Source organism: Gymnoscopelus braueri (genome assembly GCF_963280865.1).
Source record: "Gymnoscopelus braueri genome assembly, chromosome: 5".
NCBI classification, from domain to species: domain Eukaryota; kingdom Metazoa; phylum Chordata; class Actinopteri; order Myctophiformes; family Myctophidae; genus Gymnoscopelus; species Gymnoscopelus braueri.
This window is the reverse complement of record NC_137606.1, coordinates 7,891,206-7,908,415: the sequence shown is the minus strand read 5'-3', so window position 1 is coordinate 7,908,415 and position 17,210 is coordinate 7,891,206. Positions and strand designations below refer to the sequence as shown.

Sequence of the window (17,210 nt, the reverse complement as noted above, 5' to 3'; positions counted from 1 at the left end):
GGTTTTCTATCCTACCAGGACCTCTAGTACTGCTGGTTTTCTATCCTCAGGACCTCTAGTGCTGCTGGTTTTCATATATTTAAAGGGAGTTTAAGGCAGGGGTCTTCAACATTTTTCAGGCCAAGGACCCTTTGGCTGAGAGAGAGATGAAGCAGGGACCCCATATTGGATTCATGTTAAATGTGTGTTTTCAGACCTTTAACGACTTTACTTTGTAAACTTGACCTTTGGCTTGGTATTTGGTCAGCTCTTTTTTCTCTCTACAACAAACCTCTTCGCTGAAAATAGCCGATCTACAAGCTCACAATGCAGCACAGACGAGTTGTAAGCTTGTAGATTTTTGGCTAATGTTACCCCCAGAATAGGGATGTGAGGGTTCAAGTGGTTAATGTACATTTTTTTTTTAAAAAGGTCCCTATCACACAAAGATTTGATGGCCCCCCTGCAGTATCTCTGAGGACCCCCTAGGGGTCCGGGACCCCCTGTTGAAGACCCCAGGTTTAAGGCATAGCCATGACATACAGAGCAGATAATCTATGTCTGACAGTGTATGAGAGACAGACGGTAAAAAAGCAGAGTGAAAAAGTGTAGCAGAGACAGACAGTAGGACAGCTGAGAGAGGGAGACAGTGTAGGAGAGACAGACAATAGGACAGCCTAGAGGGAGACAGTGTAGGACAGACAGTAGGACAGTTGAGAGAAAGACAGTAGGAGAGAGACAGTAGGACAGCTGAGAGAGAGACAGTGTAGGAGAGACAGACAATAGGACAGCCCAGAGGGAGACAGTGTAGGACACAGACAGTAGGACAGTTGAGAGAAATACAGAGTAGGAGAGAGACAGTAGGACAGTTGAGAAGGAGACAGTGTAGGAGAGAGAGACAGTAGAGAAGGACAGTTAGAACTGGACACAGGAGGGAAGGTGCTGGTGGGATTTGACGCCAGAAAACAAACCGATGCACTGAACCCACCAAAAAAGGCGTTGCACATGGCGCTTTATTGTGAGCGACTGTTCTCAACAAACCCGGCCACAGCGCATTTCAATGAGAATGCACTCGCACAACGTTTTCTTTCCATCAAGAGCGGAAAAGAAAACTTCATGTGCGTGAGTGGAATCCAGCAGTGAGAACGGCTGCATCCAATAACATGGAGTGGAATAAAAGCAACGTCTGTGCGCTAATGCTTGCGCCACTTGGTGGGTTTCATGCATTAGGGTCAAAGTTGGTCTGGATGTTGGTCAGTCCTAATCTAACTACTTCATCACAATCTCACTTGTTCCTGAAATGAACAATTTTAAGCTAAAAGCTTCACCCTTAAAACCCTAATTGGTCCTATCTGCAGTTTATTTATTTCAAAATGAAAACAGCTGGTATCCATAGAATGTAGTTTGCATAACATCTGGTATCCCACAACACCTGGTACCCATAACATCTGGTATCTAATATCCATAGCTAGTATGCATAATATCTACTATGCACACCATCGGGTATATCCATAAAATAGGGTTATCTTCTTCCAGCATCTCCTCAACTAAAACAGATCTGAGGTAAGGCGCTTATAGACTTGAGGTTGGAAGGTTTGGGGTGGTTTTGGGGGTCTGCTGTAAGGCTTCAGGGTGTTGAAGGCTTTGTGTGAAGAACCTGAGAAGTTTGGAATCTTCTGACCAGCACGGCACCGCTGGTCCTTTGGTGAGGTCTTCTTACTATGTTATTACTGCTGCTGGGAGCTCTGTTCTTTCTGGGAATATATCTCTGGAGGAGACCATTGGTTCCTGACGACACACAAAGAAACAACAGTGAGTTTCCCCCGGCTGTCTGTCTGCATGTCTGTCTACCCCTCAATCATCCATCCATCCACCCACCCACCCATCCATTCCCACAGTTCCCAATCTTTTTCAGCTGAGACCCAAAAGATACATTTGGTTTATTATGAATTAACCACTTAAGCACCATTTAATAGTGAAAATAGCTGAGCTTGTAGATCTGCTATGAATGGATTACATTTTATTCTTGAAATTCTTTTGAGAAATGTTGGAATTTGTTTTGTTGAAAATGAAAACAAAATGCATGTAAACGAAAAAAATGCATATTTACTCGCGACCAATATTGTTACTGCTCTATCGTACCTGTTATGAGGTACTGCCTACAGATTGGACACCCAGGTGGATGGCATGTCTGTCTACCCCTCATTCACTCATCTATCCACCCCTCCATCGTACCTCTTATGAGCGGAACACGTGCACCGCTCGGACCACGTACTGCCTACAGATGGGACACTCGCTCATCCTCTTTCCACAGCGGGAGCAGGTGACCATGTGGCCACACTCCAGCAGGACACAGTCTATAGGAGAGTCCATGCAGATACGACACAGGCTGTCCTCCTGGAGGCCTCCCACAGTGCCTGACAGGTCTGCACAGAGGAAAAAGACATTTTACAATTTAGCCATTTAGCATGCCTAGCTCAATTTAGGCATATGAGCTGTGGAACATTTGGTTTGGTTTGGTTCTGTTCTGTTCATATGTCAAGTGGATCATGAGAAAACAACTAAACGACAAATAAAGTAGAAATATGAAGGAAAGGCAGTCACCTGTATCGTCTGCAGTGCTATTTGCTGGAAGGAAAACACACAGGAGAAACATTTTAGCATAAAGATAATTACATCACATCAGCAAAGATTTGAGTTAAAAAAAAATTGCTTTAAAAATATATAAATTCAAAGATTTGCACACATTTTCACAATTTTAACGGGTTAACCATCAATCTATCCCCAATGTTAATCCATCTGTTTACATTCTGTATTTATCAGAGCCCTACCAATATATCGGTCTTTATTCAACATTATTGATGACCACTTTTAACCTGGTGTCCATATTTTAAGGCTTGCCATTGGAGGTGGAAAGTTGACTGGATGTGAGACACAAATTATGGGAGTTTATGACAGAATGAACAGATTTTTAATATAGTTTTGATGTCGTTAACTTTTGGCCACCTATTAACTTAAACTCATCAAGTATTCCCTTCATGTTTGGATTCTTTATTCACTGTGAAGGAATGGGACACTAGTTTCTTTCTGGATTTTAAGACATTACCTATATTAATTGTTTGCCTTTTGTTTTGTCGTAATGCCAATTAATTCCTCCCCACACACATTTTGTGTGTTGTCTCTCTATGTCATCCTCCATTTTCGTTTCCAGTCATCCCGGTTCTCCATACATCTGGCCAGCTGTCACTGCTGTTGTATCCTACTGACTCACCTGCCAGGGAGGTGCCCCCACCGGGAGGACGTAGAGTCCAACTCCTCCCGCCCAACACTCCCCGCTGACGGGCGCTATACCAGCCCGTAGGAATATGTGCAATGACCAATATCACCCTCCCCGCCCGGCTTCCCTCCCCCCGAACACGGGCCAATTGTGTTCGTAAAGACGCTTGACAAAGCGGGATGGCACCACAGTGGATTCGAACCCACAACCTCTGCGGTGGTGGTGGCAGGCACTTCTACCACCCGAGCGCACATTACCTATATTCTGCCGGTCTTTGTGGTCGTGGTACAGTCTGGTAACCCTCTCCATCAACTCCCACTTTTCACAGCAGCCTTTATAGTCCACAAAGTTCCTGGCCAGGATCTCCTTGAGCTGCCGGACGCTCAGAGACTCAATGTCCTCCAGACAGGAGATGTCTGACATGGAGGCTCTCCTCCCTGTGACCACAAGCTCCTCAGGATCTGATACCTGCAGGGAAACATAGAAGCTCATTCAGGCTGTCACAGCGATCATGACATTTTACTTGACGATAATTTGTAATACAAATAATTGAATTGTGTTTTTTTCCCCAAATTGAACATTGGAACATAGTATAAATCAAAATCAAATTTCTTGTTTGGCTTTGTAAACAAAAATTTGACTCGGCAGATATGATAAATAACAAAAATATAGAAAGAACTGACTGATATATTTAATAATGTTATATTTTCAAAATGATTGTGAAGCAGGGCGGTGTGAGCTTGTAGCTTGGCTAGTTGCTTAGTTGCGTGCTGGTGCTCGCACACTGTAAATACCAGATCTACAAGCTCACAACGCGGCGTGTCGTGAGCTTGTAGATCGGCTATCTTTGGTGCCCGTCACTGTGCTTATTAACCAATTATAAATCGGGCATTACTCTTATTAAAGGGACACTTCACCCCAAAAAAAAAACTTTATTTCAATGGATTAGTCACCCCATGGAGACTTGAATTCATGGATAATTTTTAGTTTTTGTCTCATTCCTAAGACAATAATTTGATGACCAGCAGACCGGTAGGCAGCGGTTCCGGTAGGAGACAACGACTCGTTGTGTCTCCTACCGGAACCGCTGCCGGTCATCAAATTATTGTCTTAGGAATGAGACAAAAAACTAAAAAGATATCCATGAATTCAAGTCTCCATGGGGTGACTTTAAGGCTGAACAAGGCTTTCCATTATGGTGTGGTTATGTGATGCCGCCACTAGATGGCGGTATTTAGTCATTTATAGACATTACTAGTTGCAAAACAGCAAGCATCCTCATCCTCAGTAAAGGGAAAACTAAATATACTGACTGTAACACAGAATTATGAAGAATCGCACTATAACTTTTTCCTGTCTAGAATTTAAGGGGGTCCAGGGGGTCCCCAGCTAAAGTAGTTAATGTAGCATCACAATCATTTTAACCACTTTATCCATTTATATGTTGGCTATTCAAAAGTAGCAGATCTACCAGCTCGAGCTTGTAGATCTGCTATTTTCTCAAAGAAAATGTTTGGAAGATTTTGAATTATTATTATTTTTTTAACACAAATCTTCTCTTCTGGGGGGTCTCTGGGACAAAAGATCCTTTTCAGATGGTGGTCTGCGGGCACATACGTGTCAATTTGGGGGTCCTTCAGACGCAAAACAGTTTTGAGAACCTACTGGTGCAGTGTGTATGAATTACCTGGCTGTCGTCCTGTGTGTTGGGTGGGGGTACAGACTCTGTGGAGGTGGAGGTGGAGGGCGGGGTGGAAGACGCGGTGGTGGTGGGGTCCTGCGGCTCCGTGCTGACGTTGGTGCTGATGCTGGTGATGTTGATGGTGTCTGTGGACTGCTGGGTCACCGTGGGGGCGGCGGGGGGGTCGTCATCTGGAAGGTTCTGGGAGGAGGGGGCGACTGAGGAGGGGGGCTCGTAGCCGTCCGACGACGGAGTTTGCTGACCCAGAACCAGGTCCACCAACTCTTCCTAAAAACAAAACGCCACAGAAGAAGAAGTTAGAGTCTACCGAGAGAGGAGCAACAACAACGAACAACACTATTGTCTCTCCTTCTCCCCATCCCCCCACGAGTGCCGCGCTATGAGCTTGTAGATCTGCTATTTTTGAAAAATCTTGAAAATGTATGCAATCTTTTAATATATATATTTTTAAAGCCAACATTTGTTACTCAAGTCTTTGCTTCTGGGGGGTCCCTGGAACAAAACATTTTGAGATGGGGGTCCGTGGCCAAATATCTATCTAAAAATGTTTTCTAAATCCTAACAGTATGTTGCTATATCAGTGGTGCTCCAACTTTTCCATGTGAAGGACCCCCAAAATTATATGTATTTGGCCGCAGACCCCCGTTACAAAATATGTTGTTCCAGGGACTCCCCAGAAGCACAGACGGCGTTAAAAATGTTCGCTTTAGGCCTGGGCCGTAGCGTGGCGGTCCAGGCACCCTAGGCTGCAATGCCGGCCTGGCGGCGTGTCGCGGGTCTGACCCCTTCCATAAAAAGCCCCCAAAAAACATTTAAAAAAAGAAAATGTTCGCTTTAAGACATATATATTTTCAAAGATTTGCACACATTTTCACAAATGTTTAAAAAATAGCAGATCTACAAGCTCAATCTGTACATCTGCTATTTTTTAAAAGGCAGAGAAATCTTAAAATGACACAGATGCGTTCCTGGTCTTAATGAATTAAGGGGGAGTTTTTGCCACCGTCACAATTGCTTGCTCAGGGTGGGGAAATGTCGGGTCTCTCTGCTCTACATGTTAAGTGTCTTGTCTTGAGACAACTTGTTGTGATTTGACACTTTAATAAAATTGAATTGAATAACCACTTAATCTTCATACACACTTTGTTAAAGGGATAGTTCACCCCCAAAATTACTTTTTTCCTATTGAGTCCTACAAGAGACTCCGCCAGTCATCAAATTATTGGCTTTAGAATGCAACATCTCCATGAATTCAAGGCTTCATGGGGTGTGTAATTGCTCGAAAATAAGTCATTTTTGGGTGAACTATCCCTTTAACATGGTTCCCCCAGGGCCCTATACTAGCCCCGATCTACAAGCTCACAATGCGTTGCACATTTTGCAACGCATTGTGAAGCCCGAATGTTCCCCCCCCCCCCCCCCCCCCCAGAATAGGGATACTAGGGTTCAACCCAACAAAGGTATTCACAACAAGACTGTGGTTACTGTACATCCATACACAACATTCATTCAACGGACTCATCACAACATACAGTACAACACAAAGACATTAACTCTGTCCAATGCATACGACAGCTCTATATTACAATTTAATCATAAACATAATTGATAGATCTCTTAACTCAACCTTACATCTCAAACATTAGACTGGGATGTATAGCTCACATCACATCTTCTAGAGAGTAATGTTAGAACTTTTTTTTTACTACCACTTCTTGTGTGAACAATTTTTTTTCTTAAAACGTATCGTCTCTGTCGGGTGGAAACCTCATATCTCCAAAACTGTTACTTTTCAGGATTCAAATTCAAAAATAGCTAAAGTAGCAGATTGACAAGCTCAAAGGCTTGTGGATCTGCTACTTTTGATACTTTTGTGCGACGCTGTAGTATGATCAAGTAGGGCGTTCATTTAAGAAAAAATACAAAAAGTTAGAATATGGAGATAAGAGGTTTCTGCCCGACAGCAATGTAATAGTATTACTTTCAGAAAAAGAAAAAAAGAAGAAGAAAAGGTAATGAGCTATCGGTGTAGGTGGTGGTACCTTTTCGCGACACATCTGGGTGGGGACCTCGTGCAGGTGGAGGTAGTCCCGCAGGTCCTTCACCTTCAGCTTCATAAGCTCCGCCCTCTCAATCAGGTTGCCGTAGAAACGCTGACAGGTGTGGCAGAGGCGGGGCCTCGGCTCCAGCTGGGCGGAGCAATGACCGCAGTAGTTCTTTTTACAGTCCACACACACATGCTGTAGAGACAGACACATAGACAGACAGACAGGTGTTCAGCTGTAGAGACAGACACATAGGAATATGAGCTATTTTAAATAATCACAATTATTTGTATGACAAGTCAATTAACCCATTCAAACCGGGAACGCATCAGTGTAACCACTTAAACAATTATTTTACACTTTGGCTATTCAAAAATAGCAGATATACAAGCTCATAGCACGGCTAGTAGAGCTAGTAGATCTTTAAAAATGTGTGCAAATCTTTGAATATATGTATATATATTTAAAGCGAACATTTGTAACTCAAAACTTTGCTTCTGGGGGGTCCCTGCAACAAAATATTTTCAGATGGGGGGGGGGGGGGCAAATACATATAATTTTGGAGGTCCTTGACATGAAAGGGTTTGAGAACCACCGATATATAAACATACATTTTTCAGAAAACTGAAGACATTTGTGGAATCCCCAGAAGCAAAGATTTTAGTTAAAAACATATTCAAATATTTGCACAAATGTTCAAGGTTTTTCAAAAATAGCAAATCTTGTAGATCTGCTATTTTTGAATTGCCAAAGAAATCTTAAAATGACACAGATGCATTCCCGGTCTTACTGGATTAATCATCTACTAAAATATCATGATGGCGATTGGCGACAGCCCCGAAGACGTGCTAAAAGTGTGTACATTGTGACACGTTTATTTTTGGTCATGTTAACAAGTCTCTGAAATGCCATGCAACCAGTCTGTCATAGCAAAGCAGGGTGGGGACACAACCACAAGCTGTTCACTGGACCAGCTAGTTAATGGGCCCCGGTAGAGAGACAACCAGCTAGCTGTAAACTGTACTACTGAACCAGCTAGTTAGAGACACAATTACAGCACTGCCACCCAGGTTTGGAATAGTCTAACACCATCCCTCAAAAAATACAGTTCGCTGGGCTCATTTAAATCAGCCCTGAAAATTCACCTTTCAGGAGGCCAAAAAAGGAGGTAGTTCTATTTTTCCCGTTAGATAGACAACCCCCCCCCCCTCCTTTTCTTTCTGCCCTGACTCCCACTCCCCCATTGTTGTACATATAGTGTTATTATTGCTTTGACCCTCATTTCACTCCCCCCCCCCCATTGTTTGTACATACTGTTTTTTTCCCCCTGCTTTTTTGTTTGTTTGTTTGTACATAAAGTGATATTCTTTTTTTTCTGTATTATTTTTGTGATGATATTTGAACTGTTGGTGCCACTATATAGGACTATGAATTGAATACCAAGGACCTCAATGGAAACAAGACCGCAAGGACTTTTTTGAACGGACCTTTTAGACAAAGTATTTTACTGTGCTGTTTTTTGTTTTTTTGCCTAATAAAATATTCAATCAATCAATCAAAAACAACCAGCAAGCTGTTAACTGTATTATTAAACCAACTAGTTGAGGTCATTTGAGACGGGAAGCGGCCGACGCGCCTATGTATTTCATTTTCAATGAGAGGCAGGCGATTATTTGGGACACGTGGAGAAGTTGAGGGGCGGTGAGGCGAGCGGGCGCGGTCCCGTAAAATTATCGCGCTTCTGCTCATTTGTGCACGCGCACACGGGCGGCAAGAGCTGGATTGTGGTGAGCTTTTCTTTTCCCCGCACTGCACAGGAGGACAAAACAACAATGATCGCGGTGCGATCCCCGCTGATCCGAGCGGTAACGCCCGCGTCCACCGCTCCCCGTCTGTTAAGACCTCTAGAGAGACAAATCAGCAAGCTGTTAACTATACTACTAAACCAACTAGTTAGAGAGACAATCAGCAAGCTGTTAACTATACTACTAAACCAACTAGTTAGAGAGACAATCAGCAAGCTGTTAACTATACTACTAAACCAACTAGTTAGAGAGACGATCAGCAAGCTGTTAACAATACTACTAAACCAACTAGTTAGAGAGACAATCAGCAAGCTGTTAACTATACTACTAAACCAACTAGTTAGAGAGACAATCAGCAAGCTGTTAACTATACTACTAAACCAACTAGTTAGAGAGACAATCAGCAAGCTGTTAACTATACTACTAAACCAACTAGTTAGAGAGACGATCAGCAAGCTGTTAACAATACTACTAAACCAACTAGTTTGAGAGACAATCAGCAAGACTGTTTACTATACTACTAAACCAACTAGTTAGAGACAATCAGCAAGACTGTTTACTATACTACTAAACCAACTAGTTAGAGAGACAATCAGCAAGCTGTTTACTATACTACTAAACCAACTAGTTAGAGAGACAATCAGCAAGCTGTTTATTGACTACTGGACCAGCTAGTTCAGGGGTCTTCATTTCAACAGGGGGTCCGGGACCCCTAGGGGGTCCTCAGAGTTACTACAGTTACTACAATTTAGCAGACACTCTAACCAGAGTGACTTAATAAGCAAGCTAAACACATACATCAAATGCAGAGAGACAGTGCCTCAATAAACTAGGATCCCAGGTAAACCAAGAACCTAGGATCAGTCTACTCTAAACAATTACTATAAAATGTATAATCTGTACATTGAAACTTTAGGATACCAGGCAAGCACTGAAACTAGCATCCGTCTAAATAGCCTGTTATCTAAATTTTAACATTGTGGTCAAGAAAAAGCAAGCCCAAGTAACAAACACACGAGAACAAATGACCAAGATAAGTCTGCATGGTCGTCATAATAAACTAGGTCAAGTGCTACAGGCTAAGGTGGGGTCTGAAGAGGTGAGCTGTACAAATGGAACCAAATGGACCCCTAAGGGTGTGTGTGTGTGTGTGTGTGTGTGTGTGTGTGTGTGTGTGTGTGTGTGTGTGTGTGTGTGTGTGTGTGTGTGTGTGTGTGTGTGTGTGTGTGTGTAGTGGACCCTTAGGTCCATTTGGTTCCATATGTACACTCTCAGAGTTATGGGGGTCGTTGAAATTAAAACGTTTCAGAACGACTGCTAAAACATATCGTCGCTGTCGGGCAGAAACCTCTTATCTCCATATTCTAACGTTTTCTTTCTTCGTAAAGTAACGCCCAACTCGATCATACTACAGCATCACAAAAAAGCATCAAAAGTAGCAGATCCACAAGCTCTAAACGCGGCACGAAGCGATGTGTTTTGAGCTTGTAGATCTGCTATTTTTGCTGTTTTTGAATCCTGAAAACTAACAGTTTTGGACATATGAGGTTTCCACCTGACAGAGACGGTGTGAAATGTGAGAAATAGGTGTAAAGGGGGGGTTTTACCTTCCTGGCGGGGGTGTCAAAGCGCCCCCCGCAGGCCTTGCAGGAGTGCTCAGGTTGTGGGGGGGAGGGGCTGTAGCCAGAGTTGACGTAGGCCCCCTGCTGGGGGGGCTGGGGAGCGCTGCCGCTGTTAGCTTCGTGTTCGTCCACAGTGGCGGAGTCCAGGCAGAACCACGAACAGCACGATGACAACATAATATGCAACGCTAGGAGACACACAGACAGACAGACACAGACTTTAATTTCTTTATTTGAGTCCACATTTATAAAATACATTAAAAGGGCCAAATATTTTTCAGTTGCTTCTCAGACAGTGCATGAATCCAAACAAGCTCAGAATGTACAGAATGTAAACAACACACATGAAGTTCATGTGTGTTGTTCTGAACATTCTGAAATTGTTTGGATTGAACGTATTCACGGTCAACATAGGTCATACGTCTGCGTCTACGTCTTCCGTCTGCCATGTTACCAACGCCGGAAGAAACTATGGGTACAGGAAGCACCTTCTGCTCCAGAGATCGACTGCCTAATAATGGAGGAGATTGAGCAATATTTTGCAAGCTGCTTTGCCTTACACTTGAACCCCATAATCCCCAAGCCCCTGAGCTTTATGTGGAATGGTTTACTTTATTTCAAGGTAGATAATGGCATTTGAGCAGTATTATTCATTAACCTTTATTTCTGGAAGAACAGGACACTTATGATATTGCTATTTACTATTAGAAACATATTATATTGTTATAAATATCCACAGGTTGATAAACTAGACATGGCTAATGTTCTGGGCGCCATTATTTTATATTGTGTAGATATCCATCTATAGGTTCAAGTGATATAATCTTTCAGTGAAAGACTATATCAAAAATAACTTTTGTTTAACTGAAAAAGCTACACAGCAACAAATATTTCACGATATTATTGTTGGCCTATGACAACATCTAAGAACACTTTATTTTGTTTTGTTTTGAACAGGAGCGGAGGCACCTAGTGTTTAGCTTGGCCAGGAGGGCTCACGTGCCACTCCGCAATATTTATTTATTTTACATTTGTATAATATGTTTTTCTTTCCTTTTTTTAGATGCAGCTGCAATATTTGCCTCCCGTTGAATGCTGAAGTGATCAAAATGGGAAAAATCCCTTGCCAACCCCATATTTAGTCAATGACTCATGGATTATTAGCACAGTGGACACAATACATTTTTAACAGATATTCAAAAATAGATTTAAATAATTAAAAACGCCTGGTTACTTTTAAACAGCCCTTTACGCTGGCAGAGGTCTCAGAAATCCTCTATCCATGATGGGATTATGTTTATTGCTGCTATTCTCTTATTGTGCCACATATTTACATTATTCCAGTTTAAATAAAAAGCATTCGATTCATTCTCGTTTCCTACAGAAGCCTAGTTTCAAAGCTGTTTTCATCTAGCTCAATAGGCATTTTTTGGTTGTGGTCAATGTCAATGGGCATAGATAAACTACTAATGTGTGTTCATGCCTTTATTATTCCTAATAAACTGCATAATACAGCAGAATTGATTGTGAATTATTTCTGGAAAGAAAATAAAACATTGATCTGTGTATGTAAGCTGTAAGTACAGAATACATAACTCTAAAATGTTTATGTGCTTTCTAGATGCATCAAAAGGTTTATTTTTAACCACATTAATCATGGTAAGTTGTGCGAGGGGTCCCTCCCCAAAGTTCAACGATTGGTCCACATTCCAGCTGCTGGGCTTAATCGATTTTCAGTGGATGTTTTCCACAGAATTATCTCGGAGCAAAAACTGATCTGGCGACATTAAGGCTCATTATGTCACTCAGGCCAATACCAGCTAGTGGCCTTGTGGTTAGGCTGTCTGCCCTGAGATTGGGACGTCAGGGTTCGATTCCCCGGGTCATACCAAGAATATAAAAATAGGACCCAATGCCTCCCTGCTTGGCACTCAGCATCAAGGGTTGGATTGGGGGTAAGTCCCTGCGAAATACTAGCGTCATGTTCAGGGAGTGTACTTTTTATCGAGCCGCCTCACGCAACAGAAATAGAAGATGCCCCTATGGGCCACATGGCTCGGCTAGGCTTACTTTATAGGCGAATCATAAGAATGATTTTAAACTGTAACCTCAATGTGTTACCTACAGCAATGGTTCTCAAAGTAGGGTCAAGGTGGAACCCCAGTGGTCCTTGAGGGGGTTCCGGGGGTCCCCAGCTAAATTAATTGATTCAGAATCAAAATCAGTTAAACCCTATGTAAATCATTGAAAATAGCTTAACTACCTCTTACAGCTTGTGAGCTGTAGACCTGCTACTTTCACAAAATCTTGAATGTTTTTTAAACATTTTGTATGGGGGTTCCTGGCACAAAATGTTTTCAGGTGGGGGGGTTCCCTGGCCAAATAAATATTAAAGGAGCACTTTTCAACCTAATATTCATATACTAATTAGACATTATCACCAATGCTCATAATAAGATGGCAGTCATGGCACCATTTCTGGCTACTCACTCTGCGTCTCATTGGTGGACTGGACTATGGACAGTTGAGAAACCTGCCTACCAATTGACATCATCGATGGGGATTACGCACTAATAGAAACTACTGCCTTTCTCTTCCTGGAAACAGCAGCCATTGTTCTTGCATTAACACAAATACATATTTTTGAAATCTATCTGGAAAGTACCAAACCTGCCTACCGATGAGGTCATTGGTAGGCGGGTTTATGAATTGTCCACTAGCCCTCCTCTGAGACACAAGACAGAATAGACACAAATGGCGTCATGTTATAATGAGGACCAATTACATGAAGATTGGGTTGAAAATGGGTGAAGGGGTCATTTCATTTGGGGGGTCCTTCCTCAGAAGTTTGAGAACCACTGAGTACAGTGATTCATTGTATCCATGTCCGTTGTGTGCAGGACTGCCACGCTACATTGGGAACAACAGCTGGTAGCTATAATTATCTGTTTAGGTCCATTTGCTTCTCCCCCTTAAACACAATCACTGATATGTGTTGATCAGGGTTCCCCAGGTCGGGGTTCCTCAGGGGTCCACTCTTTTTTCACTGCACCAAATCGCTTCAAAAATAGCAGAGATAAAAGCTCACAACACGTTAACTTGCAAGGTGACACGCTGTGAGCTTGCAGTGTATTATAGATCTGCTATTTTAATTGAATGTTCGCCTATCCCGTTAAAACCAGGAAAGCATCTGTGTCATTGTAGATGTTTGCGTTGGCTATTCAAAAATAGCAGATGTGCAAGCATGTACATCTGCTATTTTTGAACATTTTTGAAAAATCTTGAAAGTGTGTGAACTACTGATTTAGAAGGCATTTGTAGAATCAGCCTCAGGTCTAAATAGGCTATTATGACATGCCTGTAAGATTTTTTGTGTTTGCGTAAACAAAAGTTGTGAAAATAGCTATTTGAAGGCATTAAAACTATTATTTTGCATTGTACAGTGGTTTCACTCCTCTATTGTTTTTGCACAATATTGACAATAACCAAATACTTTTCTACACAGAATGTTGCATAAAATGCTTTACAAAATAAAGATAACAAAACAGAAAAGGTTGAGAAGATTCAAACCACTTAACTTTACCAGGTAAACACTCAGGTAAATTAAATTTCATTTATCTTGTTAAATTACAAAGGTCACTTTAATTTCTCTTGTTAAACTACAACTTTAATTTCTCCTGTTAAGCTACAACTTTAATTGATCTTAAACTACAACAGGTAACTTTAACTCACTTATTTGCTTACTTTTAGGAAATATCTACACATTAGCTGCACATTAACCTTTCCTCCACAATCAAGAGAGCTTTGATTGTGAATAAATTGTATCATTAATTAATATTTAACCACAACCAGTGGTGTAAAGTAAGTAAGTACATTTACTCAAGTACTGTACTTAAGTAAAATTTTGGTATTTTTTACTTTACTGGAATATTTCCAATTTTCAGTACTTTAACTTCTACTCGACTACATCTCAGAGGCAAATATTGTACTTTTACTCCACTACACTTATTTGAAATCTTAAGTTACTAGTTACTTTGTAGATTTTGATTATTATTACAAAACACACATTACCCACTTCACCCCTATATACATTTCGGTTATTTGAAAATAGCAAATCTACAAGCTCGCAATGGGATTGTGAGCTTGTAGATCTGTTATTTAAAAATATATATATATATATATATATACATTTTTTACATTTGTAACTTGTGAAATGGGACATTCTGCATAATGAATACTTTTACTTTTGGTACTTTTAAGTATATTTTGATGCCAATACTTTTGTAATTTGTCTTTTACTCAAGTACATTTTCAATTCACTACTTTTACTTGAAACAGTCAAGAGTATTTCTAAATTGCAGTATTGATACTTTTAACATCTGAGTACTTTTCCCACCACTGTTAACCACAACAACTTACAAGGATTAAGGAACTATTGCTTCCACATGATCACAATGCTAACAGCAGTGGTGTAAACTAAAGTAACTAAGTAAATACATGTACTTCAGTAAAAATAACAAAAACGGAGTACTTCTTCCACCACTTGATCACAACATGCTAACAACAGGTTATGCTAACAGGGTTAGCAGCAGCATCACAGTGTTGAAGTTGTAAAAATAAACTTCTAAACTAATCCATCCAACACAGTTAAACACATTTCTCACTCACATCGTGTCAATAATAATATCACACACACGTTCAACCAGTTTGAACGGGAAACGTTACAAAAACAAGTTCTACAAATCAACAGTGGTGTAAAGTAACTTTACTCAATTTAAGTACTGTACTTAAGTATAATTTTGAGGTATTCTTTTTTTACTTTACTACTGGAGTATTTCCAATTTTCAGTACTTTTACATCTACTCCACTACATCTCAGAGGCAAATATTATACTTTTACTCCACTACAATTATTTGAAAACTTTAGTTACTAGTTACTTTGTAGATTTTGATTATTATTACAAAACATTCATTAACCACATACATTTCGGCCATTAGAAAATAGCATATCTACAAGCTCACAATGCAAAGCATTGTGAGCTTGTACCTGCTATTTTCAAAAGACGTTCATACATTTGAAAACTTGTGAAATTAGACATTCTGCATAATGAGTACTTTTACTTTTAGTACTTTAAGCACATTTCGATACCAATACTTTTGTACTTTTACTAAAGAACATTTTGAATGCTGGACTTTTACTTGTAACAGAGTGTTTCTACATTGCAGTATTGATGCTTTTACTTAAGTAAACCATGCGAGTATTTTTCCCACCAGTGCTTACCTCTCTATCTGTCTGCTTCCTCCTCTAGCCAGACTCCACCAGTAAGACCAGTTTAACTGCTCTTTCTATCCGTTGTGATACTTTCCGTGTAGTTTTAGTCATGAGTTACGGCTTTATTCGGTTTAAATGACCGTAATTCATTGTCGGGTCAACTTTGAACAGAAGGATAGTAAGCTAGACTGTTCAGTTGTTGTTGCGCCTCTATGCTGTGTTAGCTTAACTTAGCTAAGTTGGATAAACAAAACAAACCAGGAAGAGTTGAGGGGGGCTGCCCTGCGGAACAGGTGTCACACGGGTATTGGTGACCATAGATATCTATGTTGGTGACATCATGTAGAATCCTGTTACTCCACTTCACATCTTCTTCGCGACGCGTTTCCGGCCAACTAGATGCCCTGTCGGCGTGTTGCTGCCCCCTACTGTTGGTCTTGGGTTTTTAAAAGGTCCACTGTTGACCTTCTAATTGGCCTTTCACACCAAGCGCCTATTATATTCATAACTTTAACCTTTACCACTTAAACCCCTGAGTGGAGTCTCTCAGGGGTATACTACTGTATTTTCAGTTTTCTATTATTGTGGGGAAAGCTTTCGCTGAAAATGGACGATCGACAAGTTGCGTCGAGTTGTGTGCTTGTCGATCTGCCATTTTCAGCGAAAGCTTTAGCCACAATACATTAACTATGACTACTTAACTATAAGTATGTGTTAACCACTCAAGTCCTATGTACTTTGCCAAAAAATAGCCACTCTACAAGCTTGTTGATAGATAAGTCCTAAAAGGTATATTTTTACTTTTCTAAAAAACATGTTGGGGGCCGCAATGGACCTCTTTGGGGGTCCCCAAATACGTGAGTCAATCTCTAGAGATTGACATGCCCAAAATAGGGATACCAGGTTTAAAGTGGTTAAAGGGATACTTCACTTTCGGGCCGGGGACACATTTAAAAAAAAATATTAAAAATAAATGAAAAAAGTTATGGAAAATTCATGGCCCCCTCACACATTAGTAGGACACTCTAATGCGTGAGGGGGCCATGAATTTTCCATAACTTTTTTCATTTATTTTTAATATTTTTTTTAAATGTGTCCCCGGCCCTAAAGTGAAGTATCCCTTTAAGGTTTTACTATGCTCCACAAATTTGAAAACTAAAGTTTTATCATAGAAAGGATACCCCAAGTGCCTATCTGTTTGTCTGTCTGTCTCTCTCACGGTTTCCTCCTCAGCTGAGGATGACATGGCCAGGCTGGACCCTGTGAAGTTTATGCGACAGAAGTGAATATCTTTCAAAAACGGCATTAAATAGATGGTTTGATCTTAGATCCGAAAATGTACAGTATCTTCCTAAACAAAATATTAATTCTTTAAAAATGCCAGAATGTGTGTGCATTTCAGTTGAGAATGAATGTAATGCAATTCAAAATATAAAACATTATAAAAAAGAATAATTGCTTCACAGCCAAACCTGTTTAAGGTGGGTCAGGTGTGGGAGTTCAATAAGA

The 17,210-nt window shown here is 40.8% G+C and overlaps 1 protein-coding gene across 1 annotated transcript; it reads right to left on the bottom strand.

Moving 5' to 3' along the window:
• Positions 1-673: 673 nt before the first annotated feature.
• rffl (ring finger and FYVE-like domain containing E3 ubiquitin protein ligase) lies at positions 674-15,993 on the bottom strand. Its single transcript, XM_080429556.1, has 8 exons — positions 15,711-15,993; positions 10,416-10,618; positions 7,001-7,198; positions 4,944-5,225; positions 3,514-3,724; positions 2,584-2,607; positions 2,215-2,405; positions 674-1,767 (listed from the first exon to the last, which is right to left on the bottom strand). The coding sequence occupies exons 2-7, from the start codon at positions 10,605-10,607 to the stop codon at positions 2,218-2,220; spliced, it is 1,095 nt and encodes a 364-aa protein (XP_080285682.1). The 5' UTR covers positions 10,608-10,618; positions 15,711-15,993; the 3' UTR covers positions 674-1,767; positions 2,215-2,217.
• Between the last annotated feature and the right edge of the window lie 1,217 nt (positions 15,994-17,210).

Excerpts from the sequence above, each read along its gene's own strand:
- rffl (XM_080429556.1), bottom strand. The coding sequence starts at position 10,607 with ATGTTGTCATCGTGCTGTTCGTGGTTCTGCCTGGACTCCGCCACTGTG. Across the intron at positions 7,199-10,415 it reads TTGACACCCCCGCCAGGAAG|CATGTGTGTGTGGACTGTAA; the intron begins GTAAAACCCCCC and ends CTGTCTCTACAG. Across the intron at positions 5,226-7,000 it reads CCCAGATGTGTCGCGAAAAG|GAAGAGTTGGTGGACCTGGT; the intron begins GTACCACCACCT and ends TTTTGTTTTTAG.